The following is a 20,974-nucleotide window of genomic DNA, read 5'->3' on the forward strand; positions in this document are numbered from 1 at the left end:
CACGACTTGATAGGGCAACACGCCAAGATGTTTGTCTTTTTATTGTTCAGTTTAAGCCCAAACGTCTCACTGCCTTCTTGTACGCGCATCAGACGTCTCTTGAGTTCCACTTTACTTTCTGCCATTAAAGTGGTATCATCCGCATATCTAAGGTTGTTGATACGTTTTCCAGCAATCTTCACTCCAGCTGAAGACTAGCCCAGACCAGCCTTCCTCATGATGCCCTCTGCATATAGGTTAAATAGGCAGGGCGACAGTATGCAGCCTTGCCTCACTCCTTTCCCAATCGGCAACCAATCAGTAAGGCTATGCCGAGTTCTGACTTTGGTCTCTTGCCCTTCATACAGGTTCCTGAGGAGACAGATGACGTGAATTCGAACTCCCATCTCTTGGAGAGCTTGCCACAATCTGCTGTGATCTACGCAGTCAAACGCTTTCGCATAATCAATAAAGCAGAAGTAGATGGGTTTCTTGAACTCTCTTACTTTTTCCATGATCCAGCGAAGGTGGGAAATTTGGTCTCTAGTTCCCCTGCCCTTGCGAAACCCAGCTTGCACGTCTGGAAGCTCCCGATCCACATACTGCTGCAGCCTACATTGGAGGACTTTCAACATCAACTTATACCTTGCTAACATGCGAAATAAGCGCGATCGTGCGGTAGTTGGAACAATCTTTGGCACTGCCTTTCTTTGGAATGGGGATGTAAACTGACCTCCTCCAATCCTGTTTCCACTGCATGGTTGTGCGAATCTTCTGACATAATGCATGCAGAATGTTAACAGCATCGTGGTTGAGGTTTTGAAGCAACTCAGCTGGAACACCATCAATTCCGCTAGCTTTGTTCTTAGCAAGGCTGGCTAAGGCCCATTCAACTTCAATCTTCAGGATGCCCGGCTCGAGATCAGTAATCACAACCGTCTTGTGTTGGGTTTGCACATCCGGGTCCTTCTTGCACAGTTCTTCTGTGTATTCTTGCCACCTCTTCTCTATCTCTGAGGCTTCAGTGAGGTCCTTGCCTCGTTTGTCCTTTATCACGCCCAGCTTAGCACAGAAGCTTCCTTTGATACCTTTGATTGTCTTATACAGAGCTCTTGTGTTCCTTAATTGGCTGTTGCCTTCAACTGCTTTTCACTGTATGTTCAGGAAGGCATTCTTATTTCTCCTTGATATTTTCTGAAAATCCGCATTGCGAACCTTGTATCTTTTTCTTTCCCCATAACTTTTGGCATCCTCCTTTCTTCAGCTATTTGCAAAGCCTCTTCAGATAACCAGTTTGCTTTCTTGCAATTCGTTTGCTTTTGAACTACCTTACTAGCAACTTCTTGTATTATATCACGAAGATCAGTCCACATCTCTTCAGGCTCTCTGTCTTCTAGATCTAATTTTTGAAATCAATTCCTCACTTCCACAGCATAGTTTGAAGGAATTTCATCCAAAGCATACCTAAAAGGCCTTCTAGTATTCTGCATTTTCCTCAATCGAAGCTTAATTTTGGCAACAAGAAGCTGATGATCGGTGCCACAATCGACCCCAGGCCTTGTTTTTATTGCTTGTATAGCGCTTCTCTATCTCTGCCGGCAAAGAATATAATCGATCTGATTCCTGTACAGACCGTCCGGTGGAGTCCATGTGGACAGGCGCCTCTTGTGCTGTTTAAAATGAGTATTCGCTATGGTCAGGTTGTTTTCTTGACAAAACTCTACTAGCCTCTGACCAGCTTCATTTAGCTCGCCAAGACCGAACCTGCCTATAATTGCGGATATTTCTTCACTCCCGACCTTAGCATTCCAGTCTCCTATGAGAAAAACGACGTCTGATGATGGGGTGCGGTCTAAAAGGCATTGTAGGTCCGCATAAAATCTCAACGTCAGCTTCTTCAGCAGTAGTGGTCGGTGCATAGACTTGGATAACTGTTATGTTGAAAGGGTGACCTTGGATCCGAAGTGAAATCATTCGGTCGTTTTTGGGGTTGTACCCTAGCACTGCTTTGCCCATCCTTCTGTTTACTATGAGAGCGACCCCATTCCTTCTCTTGGATTCGTGCCCACAATAAAATACATAATGGTCGCCGGAGTTAAATTCTTCCATTCCGGTCCACTTGAGCTCGCTGATACCCAAGGTATCAATGTTCAATCTGTCTATTTCTCGCTTGACGACATCCAGTTTACCCTGCGTCATAGATCTTACATTCCATGTTGCTATGTGATATATCTCCTTGCAACGTCGGACTTTCCGGTCGCTTCCCGACACATCCACAACTGAGCGTCCTTTCGCTTTAACCCAGCCGCTTCATTCGTCCTGGAGCTACTAGGAATCGCCCTTCGTTCATTCCCAGTAACATGTTGGACGCCTTCCAACCTGGGGGGCTCGTCTTCCAGCGCCATATCATTAATGGTATTGTGGCTGGCCATATTGTTTTCTTGGCAGGAAATACCGGAGTGGGTTGCCATTGCCTTCTCCAGTGAATCACATTTTGTCGGAACTCTCTGCCGTGACCTGTCTATCTTGGGTGGCCCTACACAGCAGAGCTCACGACTTCATCGAGTTTCGCAAGCCCCTCCGCCACGACAAGGCAGTGAACCATGAAGGGGAGTTCAGCGTTAGTGTAGTGCATTTGAAAATTAGTGCAGCACGTCGTGCAAACGCGAGAGCTGCGCCATCCATCAGGATTCCCGCAAAGCGTATGGTTGCTGCTTCGACAGCCCACAATACCAACGCCAAGCGCAAGCTTAGTGCCTTGCTAGACTTCACGTAGGAGTCGGGCGCCCTCAACCTCACTTAACCCACCCCGTTCCCCTCTAGGCCTCAGGTCATCCTCATGAGTAAAAGTTTATGAATGAATGAATGCTTTATCTATACTGACACTTTCTGTAGGCTTTTGCAAAAGGCTTGTTTCGACAACGTGCGCAGCTCTAGACGCAACTTGAGATACTCATTAGCCGTGAATTTATTAATAGAGGCATTCAATGTTCTCAAATAACAAATAAACACATTTTGCCTCGCTGGCGGCTCGAAGACAATTATTTGCAGTAAAGGCAGAACTGAAATCGAAACCATAACTGAGGCGAATGTATGCCAGAACTATTTTTTGTATTAACACATGACGGGACAGCTACCCGGCATAGCTTTCACAGCATTGCCACTAAAAATCCTCTAGAATCATAGGGCATCATTAAAATTTAAATTTTAATCTTTTAACTTTTTCTTTAACCTTACCGCAGGTCTATATGGTTGTTGCGTAACTTCAGGAAATATTGTTGGGGCAGCTCTCACTTGGAGTGAGTAGATGTCAGCCCATGAATTCTATGAGTCTGAGGTGATCACTCGGCTCGACGGTGAAAGGCCTCGCTCTCATTTTCACAAGTGATGTGTGCAGCAGCTACCGTTCCTGAGATACATAGCCGGGGTCTTTGCGACAACTTACTTATTATTATATTTAGGGCAATATACACAACGCATCCTACATAATGAAACACGCAGCTGAACGACAATGCGTAGAGTCCTGCAAGTAAATTTCATCATATCTGAGGACCAACTCGCTTAACTTTCTACTGTATTACCGAAATCATAAGCAGCGAGTTCACGTTCATGCTGCACCGTGGCTCCAGTTCTAACAGTCCAAATTCAAAAGAAGAGCAAGGGCAGCATTGCTGCCATGGAGGACGTTCCATATTGCCAGCGGGGAGCCTTTGTACCAACGCTGTCCGCATTATAGATGATTCATCCCAATGCGATCTTGTACGACAAAGTGTTTGTCATCTTTGCGCTGGGATTGTAACTTTAGTTGAGATGCGGCGGACCTGCTCATACTGCGCCAATGTCCATAGTCTGATGCATAGACGTCCACTACGCAAACAGCCTCATATCTAATACAACACAAGAACTATAGGACGCTAGGTAAAATAGCTGCGGCATAGCGAATGCGATTCTATTAACAAGGACATGTTTCTTACACCTCACAGTTCTACAACCTACTACGAACAAATTGCTCAATTTGTAGTCTACCTTTTCGGGTTCCGCTACCGCTTCTGTTTAGGTCATTGTGTAAGATAGCAGTGCCTAATTAATTAATCGTCTGTCAGTCAATGCGATTAGATATCCTTCTTGGTACACAAACAGCAGAAAATATGTGCACATGAGAAATGCGTAAAATAAATTAGGCCGTGAAAACACGTACCTCTTTTCATGCAAACTGCAAATAGAATCATGCTTTCCAGCTGGTGAAGAGCTTCCACGTGAAGCAGAAAATGAAGCAACTTCAGCGTGTGAAAACTTCTACCAACACGTGTGTTCTAAGAAAAAAATTCAAAAGAAAAAAGCTGCCGTGGAGCATTCCCAATCCCGTGATATTAGCCAGGACTGGCTGGAGAAAGAACTCTACGAAAAAGTAAAGAGTAAGTATACTATTCATTTTTCGATTTTTTATCTGTATAAAGTTTAATCATGCAGCCACAAAACAATATTTCTTAATACCTAAAATTTTCTTTCCATATATTGTCTGATGTCTATGCACGCTATAATAGAACTAAGGTGGTCGAAAGTTTCGGAGCCCTTCACTACGGTGGGCCACAATGTTTGAATCATTCTTGGATGCTAAACTGATAGCATTCGCTATTGCCTAATGTTTTTCTTTATTGATACAGTGCAATGTCAGAGCATGTTAAAGCTGGTGTAATTTATTCAGAGCTCTATTATACGGCGTTACCATAACATGAGTCGCTTTTAGACGTTAAAGAGCTCCTGAAACGCTACTTGCGCTAGCATTCAAATGTAATAGAAGCACAGAGGATGGCCTTATATATATTTCAATCAAATGTTATAGCATTAGGTGGAGCGTAAAATTCACTAATAAAAAAAGTGCTCCGGGCGACCGCTCGCGACTGATCCAGGCGGCACATCACCGCGAGCAGCCCGCGCAGATCACCCATTTGACTTCGCATGGGGTTGCTGGGTGCGCTCGCAAATTGGACACTCTCAAGCGCGGGCGGGGAAGAGCTTCTCGGGGCCGTCGCGACTTGTTTGCTTCTTTTTGTTTTTGATCACCTGCGTCTGTTGAGTAGAGAAGGAGAGAAGGAGCATCATTTTTGATCACCTATAAAATTAGAGGTAATAAAAGTGGCTTAAATATGTTATCTTTATGGTGACGATTGATAGGATGCCTACTGCTATTGCACGTTTTTTAGTTTTTGTAAGCAGCTCGTTATGGGCTCATTAAGTCTATAAACACTTCCTGAATCTCTTTCACTATGTACGTTTACTAGATTGTTCGCAAAAAGCCGTTTGTCTATAGAAATGTTCCTGAGCACCCCAGTGCGGCTTCTCTCATAGCCAAGATTGCTTTTAGATGTTAAATCCAAAATGTACAACACGAAACGCAGTTCCTTGTTTCGAATATAATTAGGACCCAGGAAAGGAAAGGCGCAGTACTTGTCACTTATTTCTGTGGATACCCGTGCGGCGCCGTAAAGGAAGGGAGGAAGGTGGGAGTAAAAGTGGAAAGAGAGAAATGGTGCCGTAGTGGAGGGCTCCAGAGAAATTTCCTCGGTGGCTGCGTTTCTTAACCCCCTGGCGATCTTTTAAAGTGCAATGATATTGCACAGCACACGGACGACGCTGCGTTTTGCCTCCATAAAAACGCAGCTGCCGGTGGTCGGGAATGAATTCCAGTGCTCCGGCACAGTACAGCATCACCACAGCGGTGCTCTGTTTCCAGTCGGGCCTTATATAGAGATGAGTAAACAAAATATTGGCGCGAAAATGTCATCATTTCAGTATAATGTCAGGTTGAATAAGCCGGCAGTTAGTACGATAATCGCAAAGCAACAGGTCAACAGAAAGTATCAACGGTAGAATGAGAGAGGGACGATGAATGCGTAGTATCAAAGAGAAGTGAGCAGGGTTTGGGAGCAGCCTCAGTTCGAAAACCAAGCCAACGTTTTCAAAAGCCAAGGGAACTTGCCTTTGCCTGGGCAGACGAAACCAAGTTACACTTATCGAACTGTTGCTTTGGTTTGCGAACTAGTCTTCCCTTTCCGCCGTTGTTTAGTTTGATTTTGTAATGTTTAAAGAGATGGGGATACAAAAAAATTAGTTTTGATTTAACTCTGGTTAACCCTAGTTGAATTGCGATAGCCACGGCGGAAGCTTTTTTACTTGCTACATTATTACCCTATCACGCCCTATCAGTGTAAGGAGCTACATTATTGGCGACACTTAAGCCAATCCTTAAGAGTATGACGCAATCGCGTAAGTTACGTCTTCTTCTTCTTTAAAACATATCGAGCGTACGAACTACAACATACGTCGCTGTGCGCCATGCCTCCAAAAACGGAGCTATAGACGATATTTGAAATGCAGAGCGCCACCTCCTAGCCCTGCGACAACTGCGCCCGCCTTGTCAGCTTGGTCACGAAAACAAAACCGCTGCTCTGCGTTAGCTGCACAGCTACGCTTCGTGTGAAAAATGAAGTCTTGGTGCAGTTTTGGGCTGCTCCATTCACTCTGTGAAAACACAATGGTGCGTGTCGAAACCAGGCACATATGAACATTTGTGTAATATTTTTTACTGAGGACGAATGTTCACCATACGCTTTGCGATCTATCACACCAATGCCGTCCAATACACATTGTTTACTTCCTGCGCTGAATTTCTGCAAACATTTGCTGGCGTTTTCGTTAAAATGCGATAAAGAATATGTTATATTGTCACGTTGGCAAAAAGCCGTGTGAGTGCTGAAGAGACGGTAACGCAGAGATCCAGTGTTGGAGTAGTCCAGAGAAGTCCGGTCAAAGCGCGAAACGATGACTTCGTTGTCTTCTGCTCTTCTTCATAGTGCTCTTCGCACAAGCATCATTTGCTCCCCCGTTGTTGAAGCATCGACCCGATTTTCGAGAAATTCACGGACTCAGAGAAATTCATGGACCCTCGCATTATATGGTTTGAGGCGAACCACATGGACCATCTCCAGACGTGCGGTACGTCTTGATCGTGGGGCGCCATGATCAACAACTTCGTAGTTGATAGCGCCAACGTGGCGCAGAATTCGGTAAGGACCGAAATAGCGACGCAAGAGTTTTTCGCTAACTCAGCGTCGTCGAAATGGAGACCGAATTCAGACAAGATCACCCGTCTGATATTCAACCTTCGGGTGCAGTAGGTTGTAGTGCTGCGCGTCCTGTACCTGCTGGTCATGGATGCGCAGCTTAGAGAATTTGCGGATAGCTTCGGCATATTGCAAAATGTACGCACCGTTTTCATCGGGGTGGTCGTTGACATGTGGCAGCATGAAGTCGACGATTCTGGTGACAATTGTCGAACTCAAACAAGAATAAAAAAAGTCATATTGGTGGTTTCTTAGACGGCTGTATTACAAGCAGGTAGGATTGCGCCCCACGTTTTCTTTGAACGTCCACGTATATTGAAATCATGTCGGCAAGCATCCTGTTTAAACGTTTGGTTAATTCGTTTGTTTCGGGATGGTAGGAAGTAGTCCTGCGGTCACGTGTGTGACTGAAGTCAAGACTATGCTGCATACGCTCAGGAAAAAAGCCACCACCTCGGTTATGATCATAACCCGAGGAGCACTGTGGCGCATGACGATTTGCAGTCCAAAGAATTTCGCGACTTCAATAACGGTTCCCCTCGTCTCCGCGTAACGTTCCGGGTAGTCGGAGGCGACTATTAACCACTTTTGGCAGGACGTAGAGATAATCGATAGAGGTAGAGAATAGTCGAAGAAAACGCGTAGGTTCGTAGGGCCGACAAGCTTGTAATGGCGACTGTCGGGGGCAAAATTCTTCAACACCACGTCGTCGCGTAGACGAAGATAATATAAAGCGAGGCGGTAGGCGTCATGAAATTTGCCACTAGCACTTTGCAGATAATCGATTATTGCTTGATGATGAGGGCGGTGCGTTGTTGCGCGCAGAAGTGTGTACAGCTGACTCCTTTGACGAAGGTGTCATCCTCGCCTGCGTCGGTCGGGGCTGGTTTACGGGAGCCCGAGAAAGACAATCTGTGTTCACGTGTTTACGGCCGGATATGCAGGTCACTCTGATATCATATTCCTGTAGGCGCAGACTCTATCGTGCAAGGCACCCCGATGGATTATTAATACTGGATAACCAGCAAAGTGGGTGATGATTTGTTATTACATTGAAAGGTTTCCCATACAGGTATGGTCACAACTTCCCCACCGGATGGCGAGGCATTCTTTCTCAGTAGTAGAATAATTGCCATCGGTCTTCGACAATGAACGACTTGTGTTGGCAAGTACCCGTTGTTGACATTTTTGACCCGAACTAGGATAGCGCCCAAACAAAAATACTCGCATCGTTGTGTACCTCCGCATCAGCGTATCCAGCAAAGTGCACCAGATTCGATGGTGACTGAAGGCGACGTTAAAAGTTCTAAAATGCCTGCTACTGAGGCGTTTCCCATTGGAACTCTACATCTACCTTGGTGGGATACGTAAGGGGCGCAGCGACTTTGGAGAAGTTTGCTCAAAGCGGCGGTATTATGCACATAACCCGAGGCAGCGCCGAATTTCCTTCTAGTCTCGTGGAGGCGGAAAAATGTTTATGACAGCAGTTTTCTGAAGATCGGAAAGGACTCCTTCCTTGCTGACTACGTGGCCTCAAAACTTCAATTCTTCGAAGGCGAAGGGACATTTGTCAGCCCTTAAAGTACGGCCGAAAAATTTTATACCTTTCAGTACCACCTCGAGGCGACGCATGTGCTCTGCAAAAGTTGGGGCGAAGAAAATAACATCTTACAGATATAAGAGACACGTGTGACATTTCAAGTCGGCGAGGACAATGTCTATAAGCCTTTGAAAGGTCGCTGGCTCGGAGCAAAGCCGAACGGTAAGACCTGAAACTCGTGCAACCCGTCTGGAGTGAAAATGCACTCTTCTCTACCCAGATTTAAGGTCCATGGAACAAAAATAGTTAATGATGCATAGGCGATCTTAAGCGTCGTCTCATACCGGACAGGGGCCAAACATCCATTTTAGTAGAATTCTGTAATCGTCGCTAGTCAACAAAGAATCGCATTGATCTGTCTTTGTTCTTTAAAATAACGACAGGCGCCACCCAGGGGCTCTGATATGGTCGAATAAAGTAGCGATCAGGCATTTCCTTCAGTCGTAGTTGTGGCAGGCTCTTTAGATGAGACACTATAGGGTGACTGTCGGAAGGGTTTTATTATATTGTTCATAATTATATGATATTTTTTTTACAAGGCGTGCTTGATGGACGGATGCAGTGACGAGAACACAGTTTTGTAGCAATTGAGGAGGTTCCTCAGGTTGTCTTACTCCTTTTGCGGCAGGGCCAGGTTCTCGATCTTTAGGTTGGCGACTTCCTTTTGTTCCGCCTGAGAATCACAAGTAAAACTGCAAGCAGTTAAGGGGAAAGCAGAAAACAGATTCGACATCATTCTCTGTCAAAAACGACCCACTGAGATTGCAGGTCGATGATGGCGCCGTCTTCCGTGAGGAAGTCCATACCAAATATACCCAGTATTCCGCTAGCACAACAAACGTCGCCATGCAGTTTGGCCGTTATACTGTCACTATCGCTGTTGAATATTCCTTATGCCGCCTCCAGCTACTGCAGTCTTCACGGCACGACCGACATCTGGGCCATCCCACTGACACCGGGGGATTGACGTATACGCTCTGGAATCGCAGATTCTTCTCCGCGGGGTACGGCTGTGTGCGCGTGTGTTGTGTGGTGTGGTTGGTGGGTGGCGCACGAGAGGGATGCTCGTACACGTGCTCCCTTCAAGTGGAAGACAGACACTCAGCGTTTCCGGAGCAGTGCGGTTGTTCATTGAGACGCTCTCCGACCAGTGTCATAGTGAGTGCAGTTTGGAGAATTAAAAGTCATGTTGTTGTCTTAAAAGTTCTCCCTAAAGTCATTGAATTACTAACAAGGTGTACTTAATTGTGCTTTAGTGATGCGTATCTGTGGGCCGTCACAAGCTGTCTCAGCCTTTTTTAAAGCAGGGGCAAATGTGATCCACTGAGTATGGAATAATCGGCCCCAGTATCCACTATAGAAGTTACGGTGATGCTGTCAACTGACAGGTCTAAATCTGCTGGCGGTGGCGTCTCGCTGCAGTAAAATTGAGGTGTCCGGTCTCGGCTGCGATGCGTCGAAGAGATGTGGTGTCATTAAAGGCAGTGGTGTTACGAAGTTGGTCGGGTTGTCAGCTTGCACTTTTTTGGGGCTGCTCATTAATCGTCGCACAAAAGAAAGTAACAAAATTCCCATAAAAAAGCAGTTAGGCAAGGCGACACTATCTCCCCAGTATTATACGCAGCTTGCTTTGAGGAAGTATTCAGAGACTTGGAATGGGAGCAGTTAGGGATTAGGGTAGATGGAGAATACTTCAGTGATTTGCGTTTGCTGATTACATTGCCTTGCTAACCAAATCGGAGGATGAATTGCAATAAATGATTGATGACCTAGACAGCAAAAGTGAAAAGGTAGGCTTGATAATCAATATCCAGAAAACTAAGGTAATATTCAACAGCCTCGGAAAGGAAGAGCAGTTTACATTAGGTAGCGAAGTACTGGAAGTAGTAGGCGATTATGTCTACTTAGGACAGGTAGTAACCGCAGATCCGGACCATGAAAAAGAAATAACAAGAAGAATAGGATTGGAATGTAGCGCAATTGGCAAGCACTCACAGAATATGGCTAGCAGCTTACCGATATCGCTCAAGAGGAAAGTATACAACAGTTGCATCTTACCTGTACTCACCTATGGGGCTAAAACGTGGAGGCTAACCAAGAGGGTTCTACTTAGGTTGAGGGCAACCCAGAGGGATATGGAAAAAAAATGGTAGGGGTAACATTAAGAGATAGAAAGCGTGCAAGGTAGGCAGGAGAAATAACTCACGTTACCGACATTCTAGCGGAAATTAAGAAGAAGAAATGGAAATGGGCAGGACATGTAGTGCGAAGAGAGGATAACCGATGGTCGCTGAGGGTAACAAACTGGATTCCAAGAGAAGGAAAACGTAGCAGGGGGCAGCAGAACGTTATGTGGGCGGATGAGGTTAAGAGGTTCGCAGGAGTCAAGTGGATGCAGCTAGCACAGAACCGGGTTAATTGGAGAAATACAAGAGAGGTCTTCGCCCTGCAGTGGGTATAGTCCGGCTGATGATGAGGAGGATGTTAATTGTCGTCGTCTCTGGGTTGTTCGGCGTCGGGAAAGTAAATTGCGTCGTTGGAGAGTCTTGACGTTTTCGCCGTCTAGCAGCCACATCTCCAGAGGCTGCGGCGTCTAGTTTCTCTAACAGGGATTTCTACTCTGCCCCGCAGCTCGGAGGAATCCTAGCGGCGGGGCAAAGGTGATTGGTGGCGCTGGACTCAGCGCGGGTTAGAAAGGTAATCGGCAATCTCAGTGAGCACTCTCCCGGCAGGGACAGCGAGCACTAAAGGGGAATACGCGAAGGCGCTATTTGTACGGGCATCTACGCCAGACATGCACCGCTTCACCCCAATAGTAGCTCAGCAGCCGGTAGTGTGCCATTCACCAGATGTCAGTTCTGCGGCTCTTGGTTCGCTGGACGAAAGTCGAATGGAAGGTGACATTTAGGGAGCAGACGGCACAGGTGCTTCGTGACGTGGTGTTGAAGGCGGTAGAAAACTGCTTGCGAGGATAGCTTAACTCATTGTAGGTAGTTGTGGAGGGCTTCCGAAAATCAGTGAGGCACCCAATGCTTATTGTACTTCTTTGCGAACAGCGTAGGTGACCGATGGAACTGGCAGCTCTGCCGGCATAGGCAAGAATTTCGCCAGCTCTTCGCGCACAGTGGCTAAAATGGTCTCAAGCAGTGAGTCCTAATGCCACGGTGGATCCCTGAGTACATGTGGATAGCATCGGCATAGTCGTGCACTCGTACTCCCGTGATCTCAAGTCTAGAGCTCTCTCGATGGAAGGAGCTTCGATGACGAAAGCATCCACGGTCACTAGCCGATGGCGAACCAGGCTAGCGAAAAGCTATTCCTTCCCACCTGTCATCAATAATTGCACATTTCGCTTTTCCGACATGTGTAAACCTTCGCGGTGGACCAGGAGCTTTGTCTCCTCCGCATAGACCATCACACTTTCGTTTGGATGCTGGATGCCATTCTGCAGTAGAATATCGGCCGTTTGTTTTCAAAATGTGCTAATAAGTGCCTACAAAAATTTTGCTTTGAACGTGTCCCATATATGCAGGCGAACTCATAGTTGACATACGTAACCCAAGAATGCTCCAGGGCAAACTAGACATGGCACATCTCCGCGTTAGGCTCCAAGGCATTAAAGGTGGCCACCCGGTCGAACTGGTCCAGCCAGTCTTCAGTGTCTTCAAGGGGAAGACTATGAAAACGAAAGGAGTCTCGCTGGCGAAGCAGGATATTGGCAGCTATCTCTTGTGGGCTCGTAGTGACTGTGTTCTTGTAGACTAGATCTGCAAGCGGGCCGAATAGGCCCCGTATTTTCCGGCTGCCCTTGTGAACAGCCATTTCTACCACATAGTCGGTAACTCAGAGAGCTGGTGTTAGCGTAAGCAAGGGATGTTTGGTCCAAGCGCGAAACCCAGACTTCGCCGTCTTCTGCTCTTCTATATTGAAGTTTTCACGCTGGCATCAATATGTTATCTCTAAACGTAAGAGGAGCCAACTCGCATGTTATTTACACTGCGGCAGAGCATATCTACCCGGCGTACATCGTTGAAGCTCAAGATTGAAGTCCGGCCGACGCAAAGAACAATTTTAGTTCATTTACAGCAAAATCGGGCCCATACGCTCTCAGTGAGCCACAGCCACAAACCTCGTCTGGTTAGATCTTGAGCTATTGCACTCGAAACCACGCGCTGATTCATGCCTAGTCCGCGGCGTGTTCAACGCAAAGAAACTTATGTGCGGAGTTTCATTTACGTTAACGTTATTCACTCTATTCACATTTAAAAACTGTTTGATTTGTTATTTTATCATGCTAATATAAAAAGCATTTCCAAGTACGAGAGAATTTTGAAAACGCTCAAGGAGTCCAGTTTTGTTACTTTTGCGGCACGCGGCGACGACTTGCTCAGGAACAAAGCCATCCTCATGCTTTGTACAACCTGGTATTCATCAAATTAAATATTGAAGCTACAAAATTATGCGCACTTTTCACCTGCACACACTGTTGCGGCCAAACAGCAACTACCCTAGGCTAATTTGTTTAGCGTGATTTTCACGGTAGTAGGGAAGATCACCGAAACTTTATAATTAGCAGCTAAATCAAAGAAACAACTCCAGTGTCGCTATAAATGCTGCAAATAATATCTGGTTGGGCAAGGCATTAAGCTAAGCACACAAATCAACACAAAAACTCCCCTGTGTCTTAACTGTGACGCTGAACAGTTAACCTGCTTTGTAAGCTGTACTTTGAAAGAACCGCTTTCTATGAAACGGGTCCGCGAGCCACGCTCTCGCATGATGAGTGACAAATCCAGCTTCTCCTAAAAGCCCTGGTTAATAGCGGATAGATTGATCAGTATGACAAGAATTTCATAATATCATTGCCATGAAGAAAATGCATTGCATAGCTGGGTGGTCGAACACAGGGAAGTTTTGTATTACAGTGACGAGTTCATTCGTGAAAACAAAGCAAAAAAAAGTATTAAAAGTGCTACTAATTTCATAATCAGGATTAGAGTTATTCTCTTTATCGAGTGCATAGATTTTTTCCGAAAGTTAATAATTTTTCGAAAATTTCTTGGGTTGGGATGCAGCACAGAGGTTAATACAAAAGTAAAACTGAACGTTCCGTTTTGCTCAATAAGAATAAGAAGGCTTTCTAGGCAGAATAATATTTTCCCATGCACTTACTTGTTCTGGTGTTTTGCTATTCGAAAGTATTTTTTTTCTTGTTGAGGTGTTTCAGTTCCGTATTAAACCGAGGTGACGACGTCTTCCCTTTAATACTGATTGTAATGACGTGCTTATTTATTACTGCATGCATTGAGAGTTTGTTTCAGTTCCGTATTAAACCGAGGTGACGACGTCTTCTCTTTAATACTGATTGTAATGACGTGCTTATTTATTACTGCATGCATTGAGAGTTTGAAAAAAGAACAGTTTGTTCCTACTGAATGGCTTTAAAAATTGACGGATAATCTCGCCCAAAAACTGGAGCTCGACGTTTATTGCGGCTTAGTTCCCTTTGTCGTAAAAAGGGAGTCTTTTTTGCTTTCTTGAGTCCTTGCAGTTGGCAAGAAAATGCAGTTTCGGTTACACAGTGGTCACTAAGCCGAGATAAATGATGGCGTGGGGAAACGTTATCAACATGTGAAGGTACGAGGAGGTCGGTAATGTTTCAAGAATGGTCGTTTTGCCCAGTAGGCCGTTTTGCCTAACAAACGCCGATGATACTTGGTGGTACGAAGCATGGTACTGAATGAAAATTATTTCAAGAGGCGATGCAAGTTCATCCTTAGAACAGCAATATAAATGCTGAGCTCCGATAATTAAACCCCGTGCTCCTATGTTTACCCTATCGCGTTGTAAAATATCAAAGTCGGGAAAGAGGGAAAGTATCTCAGAGTCATTTATGGGCGATTTTAGCCATGCCTGCCCAGGCGGCAGAAGTGAGTTATGAAGGGGGGGAGGGGGCGATGGGTCCGATGTAGGCAATTCAGGATAGCCCCAGTGGGCTCAACGTGGGTGCTGCAACGGTAGCCGACCAAGGCCTCAAGTGGACTGCCGACATAGCCGCGATGGGCCCCACTTGGGACTGATGCAGACAGTCGTTTCGGGTCTCCTGACACCTTTCCCATATTGCATGAAGAGCCGTTCCCGCCAACTCCCCCCCTTCCCCCTTGATGAGCCTACTTTAATTTGACAGATTGGTGCAGCCGCTCTGGATAAACATTTCTTTTTTTTTTTATTTTGGTCAGCCCCTCAGACATTGACATAGGAGCGATGCGGGTTCTATGGCGCAAGCCGCACTTGGGCTTGCCCACATTATTCTCAGAGGGATCCGACGCAGATAATTGATGGAAAGCCCTAGTTCAAGTTCTGCCACCGAATATTTACGGACATAATAAGGCAATTATTTCAATACATGTGCGCACTTTCTAAATAGCTACAACACTAAATTTTACAATAATTTATATTGTTAGGGTTTATTTACAGAGTGATTCTGCACCTTAGCCTGATGTGCCAACTAACAGATGGTGAGCCTCTTCTTCTTCTTCCTCTATTCCGGAGAGCCTCTTTTTGCACTTCCTTCTCTTCTGTGCGCATGCCTGACATTTCCCCCTTCGCAGACGAAGCCCCTGGGCTGTCAGAGTCCCGAGCGAGAGTGGCGGCGCTTCAATCTTGCGACTTGAACTACCTGTGTTTTCCGAGAGGGGCGACCGTGGGAACATTGGCGAGACACGACGTAATTCAACTCATTGATGCGTTTGAGCACAATAAATGGGCCTGTGTAGTGCGACAACAGCTTCTGGGACAAACCACGCTTGCGGAGAGGTGTCCAGAGCCACAATAAGTCGCCGGGAAGGTAGGAGACATCCTGATGCCTGCGATCGTAGCGCTGCTTAGAGCGGTCGTGCGAGGCCAGAGTGCGTAATCGGGCGACCCGACGAGCCTCTTCAGCGCGGCAGAGGGTGCTCGAAACAGACGGCTCGCTGTCGAGAGAGATTGGCAAAATGGTGTCAAGAGAACGTCGAAGCGGACGGGCGTAGATGAGGAAAAATGGACTATAAGAAGTTGTCTCATGCTTCGAGGTGTTATAGGCGTAAGTAATGAAAGGAAGCACGTCATCCCAGTTCTTGTGCCGCGAGTCAACATACATCGCAAGCATGTTTGTCAGTGTCCGGTTTGTACGTTCGACGAGGCCATTTGTCTGGGGATGGTACGGCGTAGAGTGACGCAACTGGCAAGTACAATAGCGCAGAAGCTGTTCCACAACATCTGCCGTAAACTGGCGGCCTCGGTCACTGATAATTACACGAGGAGGCCCATGACGGAGGACGACAGCGTGAAGAAGAAAGAACTAGACGTCAGCGGCGGTGGCGGAAGAGATGGCGGCAGTTTCATAGTAACGCGTGAGATGATCAACGCACACGATGAGCCAGCGATTGCCTTTGGACGAGCGGGGAAACGGGCCTATGAGGTCAACACCCACGTGCTCATATGGTGTGGTCGGTGGTGTCACCGGATGTAAGTGGCCCGGCGGAGAAGTCGTGGGGAGCTTGAACCGCTGGCACTGGACGCAGGAGTTCACGTAACGCTGAGTCGTTCGACGCATATTTGGCCAATAGAAACGTTCCTTAATGCGCGTAAGAGTCATGGCAAACCCCAAGTGCCCAGCTGTAACGTCATCGTGCATAGAGTATAGAACAGAGGAATAGAGGCTAGCCGGAACGACTAGTAGAAAGCGTGCACCGCGAGACGAGTAATTTTTTCGATACAGCAATCCATCGCGAATGCAAAAAGGATTTGCAGATGCCGAATCACGAGCTTTTTCAATAAGTGCTACCAAGTCTTGATCTTTTCGTTGTTCTCGCTGGAAAGTGGCAAGATCCGGAAATTGTACGGAAACGGCGGCAAGATAGTCGTCAAAGTTGTCATCGCCGAGGGTAGTTGCGAGAGGCAGCCGCGAGAGGCAATCAGCGTCAGCGTGTTGGCGGCCACTTTTGTACGACACTGTAAAGTTGAACTCCTGAAGTCGTAATGCCCAGCGGGCCAACCGACCGCAGGGGTCGCGTAGATTCACCAGCCAGCAAACGAATGATGATCGGTGATGACTGTAAAGGAGCGTCCATAAAGGTACGAGCGAAACCGCTGTACGCCAAAAACGACGGCAAGGCACTCTGGCTCCGTCACGGTATAGTTGCGTTCAGACTTGCTAAGGGTGCGACTTGCGTAAGCGACAACGTGTTGGTTTCCGTCATGCCGTTGTATGAGGACAGCACCCACGCCGATGCCACTTGCGTCAGTGTGGAGTTCAGTGGGAGCTGTCGGGCTGAAATGACGCAGTATAGGCCGCGAGGTAAGAAGAAACTTGAGCTGGCGAAACGCAGAATCACATTCAGCAGTCCATTTGAAAGGAATATCTTTCTGCAAGAGGCATGTGAGGAGGTAGGCTACGTCAGCAAACTTAGGGATGAAGCGTCGAAAGTAAGAGCAAAGTCCCAGCACCTCCACCACACTGTTAGGGTTTATTTACAGAGTGATTCTACACCTTAGCCCGATGTGCCAACTAACAGATGGTGAGCCTCTTCTTCTTCTTCTTCCTCTATTCCGGAGAGCTTCTTTTTGCACTTCCTTCTCCTCTTCTGTGCGCATGCCTGACAATATCATTATTCCAGCCTAAATTACTTCATGTTGAATCTTGTTCAGGCGGTGGAGATGCGTGTTCTGAACCGTAATATTGCGCTGAGAGTTGCAGGCTGTCCACGGAAACCATATAAGGAGCAACAGTGACCAATGAGTACGCTTCGGTATTTTTAGCGTAATTTGCATGATCGCGAAAAAAGGCAAACGCAAAGGAAATCAAATGGTGTAACACCAGCCTTAACACCGCCAAAGCATTGATTCGTCACAAGTTTGATACCACATGATGTACCAATTTTGTGTGACATATAGTAGTTCAAAATACAAAATTGCAGCGGCGATGCTCTTTCGACCAATCTAGCTGTAAATGCGGTCGCGTCTAGCAAATGTCGTGATGCCTTGTGCAATATGCGCGCTTTCTTTTCCTCAAAGAGATACTTGAAGTTGAAGACCCTTCAGTATCTACCGACGGAAGCACAGATAAGCGCGAAGATGGCACGTCAAACTCTGTTAAAGTTCATGCAAAGCTGCTGTACAAAGAATGCACGAAAGGTATGTGTTCAATGCTTTGCCATACCTCAATTTTAGAATACTCCATTAGATTGCGCTTTCTTTTGAGATACTTCAAAGGTGTTTGTCAATCCGAATACAACGGTATTAGGATTAGTTACATCGGGTTGAAAAATATATAACATGAAAATGCTTGCATCAGTTATTTGTACCTCTAACTGAAAAAAATACAGGTCACATCTTTCAAATTATGTTGAATCAGACAGCAAGCCAGACGTGAAGTTCCACGGTAAAAATGTAGAGATGCAAGCAGATAAACCCAAGCAGGGGTTATCAAGATTACAATGCCCGGTAACGCTAAAAAAGGTGCTTTTCCTATTGATTTCTCAGAGCTCCAGACATTATGAGTGGAAGAGGCGGTGTACCTATACTTCACATCCTATCCATGCTATTTTTCAGCCACATCTTAAAGAATAGGGCAAGAAGCAACCTGTGGACTCCAGCCGCGTTGCTTCAAAAAACATAAACCTAGCGACGGCCCCACAACCTTTTATAAATTGTAATAACGCATTTAAGAATATTATATTATTACGCGAAGCACTCGTAACAACGACGGGAACACGCTGACTCTCGATATATATTCCGCGGTACTCGAAACAATGCATGCTGTCACGCTGATGTAGCATATAGCGGCTCTGACAGGACTCTAGTTATGACGGCCTCAGCCTATCAGATGCAGCGCTTAGCACATTAAGGCAAATGACAAAGGAAAAAAACTTGGAGGAAACGTAAATAATATTAGTTGTGATAATGCGGAAGCATTACATGCTCGTGAGGTACAGCCTTTGTCAAAAGTGTAGAGCCCGGGGGTGTGCTTTTGAGTCAAATAGCGGCGCTAATCTAGCGTTAGTGAAGGTCCTTCCCATTGGAGAGGGTAGGAAAAAAATCATCTCACCATCGAGAGATTCGGAATACTGGAGATGCATTACGAGCCGCACTCAGCGGCTCAGAAGCAAACCCTCTGGGCCCTACACTTTTGACAAAGACTGTACCATGCACGCCCACACTAAACCAGGCATGTTTTGAAAAAGCCTGGCAGGCATTATTTTTAAATGCGAAGCATTCCCCGAGTTCACATATTCTGATGTCAGTATAGTTTCGGGGAAATGGTAAAAGGTTATCTTGCTGAGTGCAACAACTGATGAAGAGGAGGACGTAGACAAGATACACCGTTTTCTAGGTGGAGCGTAGATATAGCAGGAAGAGGAGTTCATCAGGATGACAGCTTATTTCCTTAAAGTAACATATTACAAGCGAGAAGACTCCACAGGCAATGCAGGCCAAGGATGGCAAAGAAATTATGTCTAGTACCCTAATATGTGCTCAGAGCAGCTAAAGTATGCATGCTGATGCACGTCCCACAGTACCTAGCGTAGTCGTCGAATATTACTAGTACTTAAAATGTTTTGGGACATAGTTTCTAAAGCAACTTTTTCAATGGGGATGCTGGAGCTGGGGCTTATCGTCTTCAACTAATCTTATGACATATCTCTAGACCTCTGTTGCAGAAACTACAAAATTATTTATTACTGAGCAGCTCATCTAGCTTTTAATTAAACGACAACAACATCTGAATAAATGGATTAGTATTCATAAGATATAAAACAATAATGGAAGATGCTGTAAAAATGGTTTCAGGCACAATTTCATCTTTAATTTTGTGCAGCCCCGAGACTATTAGTCCTTTTATAGTTATATATGTGAAAAGAAGTTCGTTATTCCAGCAGCTACTTCTTTGATGCAAAAATGGACACAGTTGTCTATTTCACGGAACCCAAGTCTCTACTTAGCCTAGGGGATTGAAGCGTGTGGTGCTAACATCTTCCTGCCATAGCTAAGCCCATGTCTGGCCTGGCCTGTAAGTCCAGGCCACTCCGTGGCTAGAGCGGGAACGCAACGCGGTTGAGGCCGCACCCCTCTGCAGAAACAGAGGGGACATAGAGACGGACCAGTTACCAGTTAAAGAGGAGCAGGTCTGCCTGGTGACATAGTTTGTTCCGCGCAACGTTTGGCTGGTCACTCGCAGGGGTTGTTTCCGCCTGTAACTGAGCGGATTGCAGCCTTTGGCTATGATTTTTTTTAGAAGTAAGACTAGAACACTTGCGCGCTCTTGTAGTTCTGTCAATAGGAGGCCACGTTGGTAAATTCTCAGGTGGTAGACTGTGACCTCGGAGATCGGCCTCTGAGGAAGTCTAACTCTCTAAAATGGGTTCCACTGTTCTGCTTGTGGGCCACTTTGGCGGGCCCCATTGAAGACTGCAGCCTTAAGCGATGATGTCGCTACCGATAAACGCGATTATGGATAAAGCTGGGGAACCAACGACTCCCTGTCATCTAAGTAAATAAGCCGCCTCACTTGGAGGTGATTGCTCCAAGGTTGCGAAAAATAAGAGCAGGTTCGCCGGCCGCTATAGTCCAGGGATGGGCTGCACCGGCTGTATCTTGCAAGGTCGCGCCAGTGGAAACCCGGCGGATTTATGTCTTCAGGGTAGGGCAACCCTGTGTGATCCAGCCTATGAAGATGCGTGGGGGCGCTATTAGAAACTGTCTTCACTCTCCCGAGAAACGATTTGATCTACGGACATCTCAGTAGGCAAAGATAATTAAGAAAAATTAAAGCAGGAGAGATGCAAGAACCATTCGTACTTCTGTTAGTATTACCGCTGTGAAACCAATGGGGGTGGTGGATGACGCATCCACTCGAGCTGCCGGTACGTAGGCGGCAGGTCCTGGATCCCGCAAAGGTACCGGTGTCAAAACTAAGACTGTTATGAAAAATTGATAGAATCGGGCTCTTGCTTGGAGAGCGGCATGAATTTACTGAAGTCGGAGGCGCTACGGCGTGCGGCACGGGTGCTGGTCATGAAAAGGCACCACAATAGTTGCTAACCTGACTGCCCGCGCAGGTGCGTTGGACCCACACACCATGAACGCAGCGGCAGTAGCAGACAGGCCCGCCAGGTGCGGTGGGAGAGCGGCCATGATTGTTTGACGGCTGACGGCTCGCTACTTGAGCGTTGACAGGCATGGGAGTCAGTCATTTGGCGGACTTAGTGCCTGGGAAGCGGCTCGGCCT

The 20,974-nt window shown here is 46.4% G+C and overlaps 1 protein-coding gene across 1 annotated transcript in view; it reads left to right on the top strand.

Moving 5' to 3' along the window:
• Positions 1-20,974, top strand: part of LOC146174284 (uncharacterized) — a 67,423-nt gene that overhangs the window by 39,568 nt on the left and 6,881 nt on the right. Inside the window, exons 5-6 of the mRNA XM_084585368.1 lie at positions 4,218-4,394; positions 17,761-17,880. Coding sequence (XP_084441494.1) covers positions 4,218-4,394; positions 17,761-17,880 — 297 coding nt within the window. The remainder of the gene's footprint in view (positions 1-4,217; positions 4,395-17,760; positions 17,881-20,974) is intronic.

The sequence above is a fragment of the Amblyomma maculatum genome, chromosome 11 (genome assembly GCF_055883805.1).
Source record: "Amblyomma maculatum isolate TAMU_Amacu chromosome 11, ASM5588380v1, whole genome shotgun sequence".
NCBI classification, from domain to species: Eukaryota; Metazoa; Arthropoda; class Arachnida; order Ixodida; family Ixodidae; genus Amblyomma; species Amblyomma maculatum.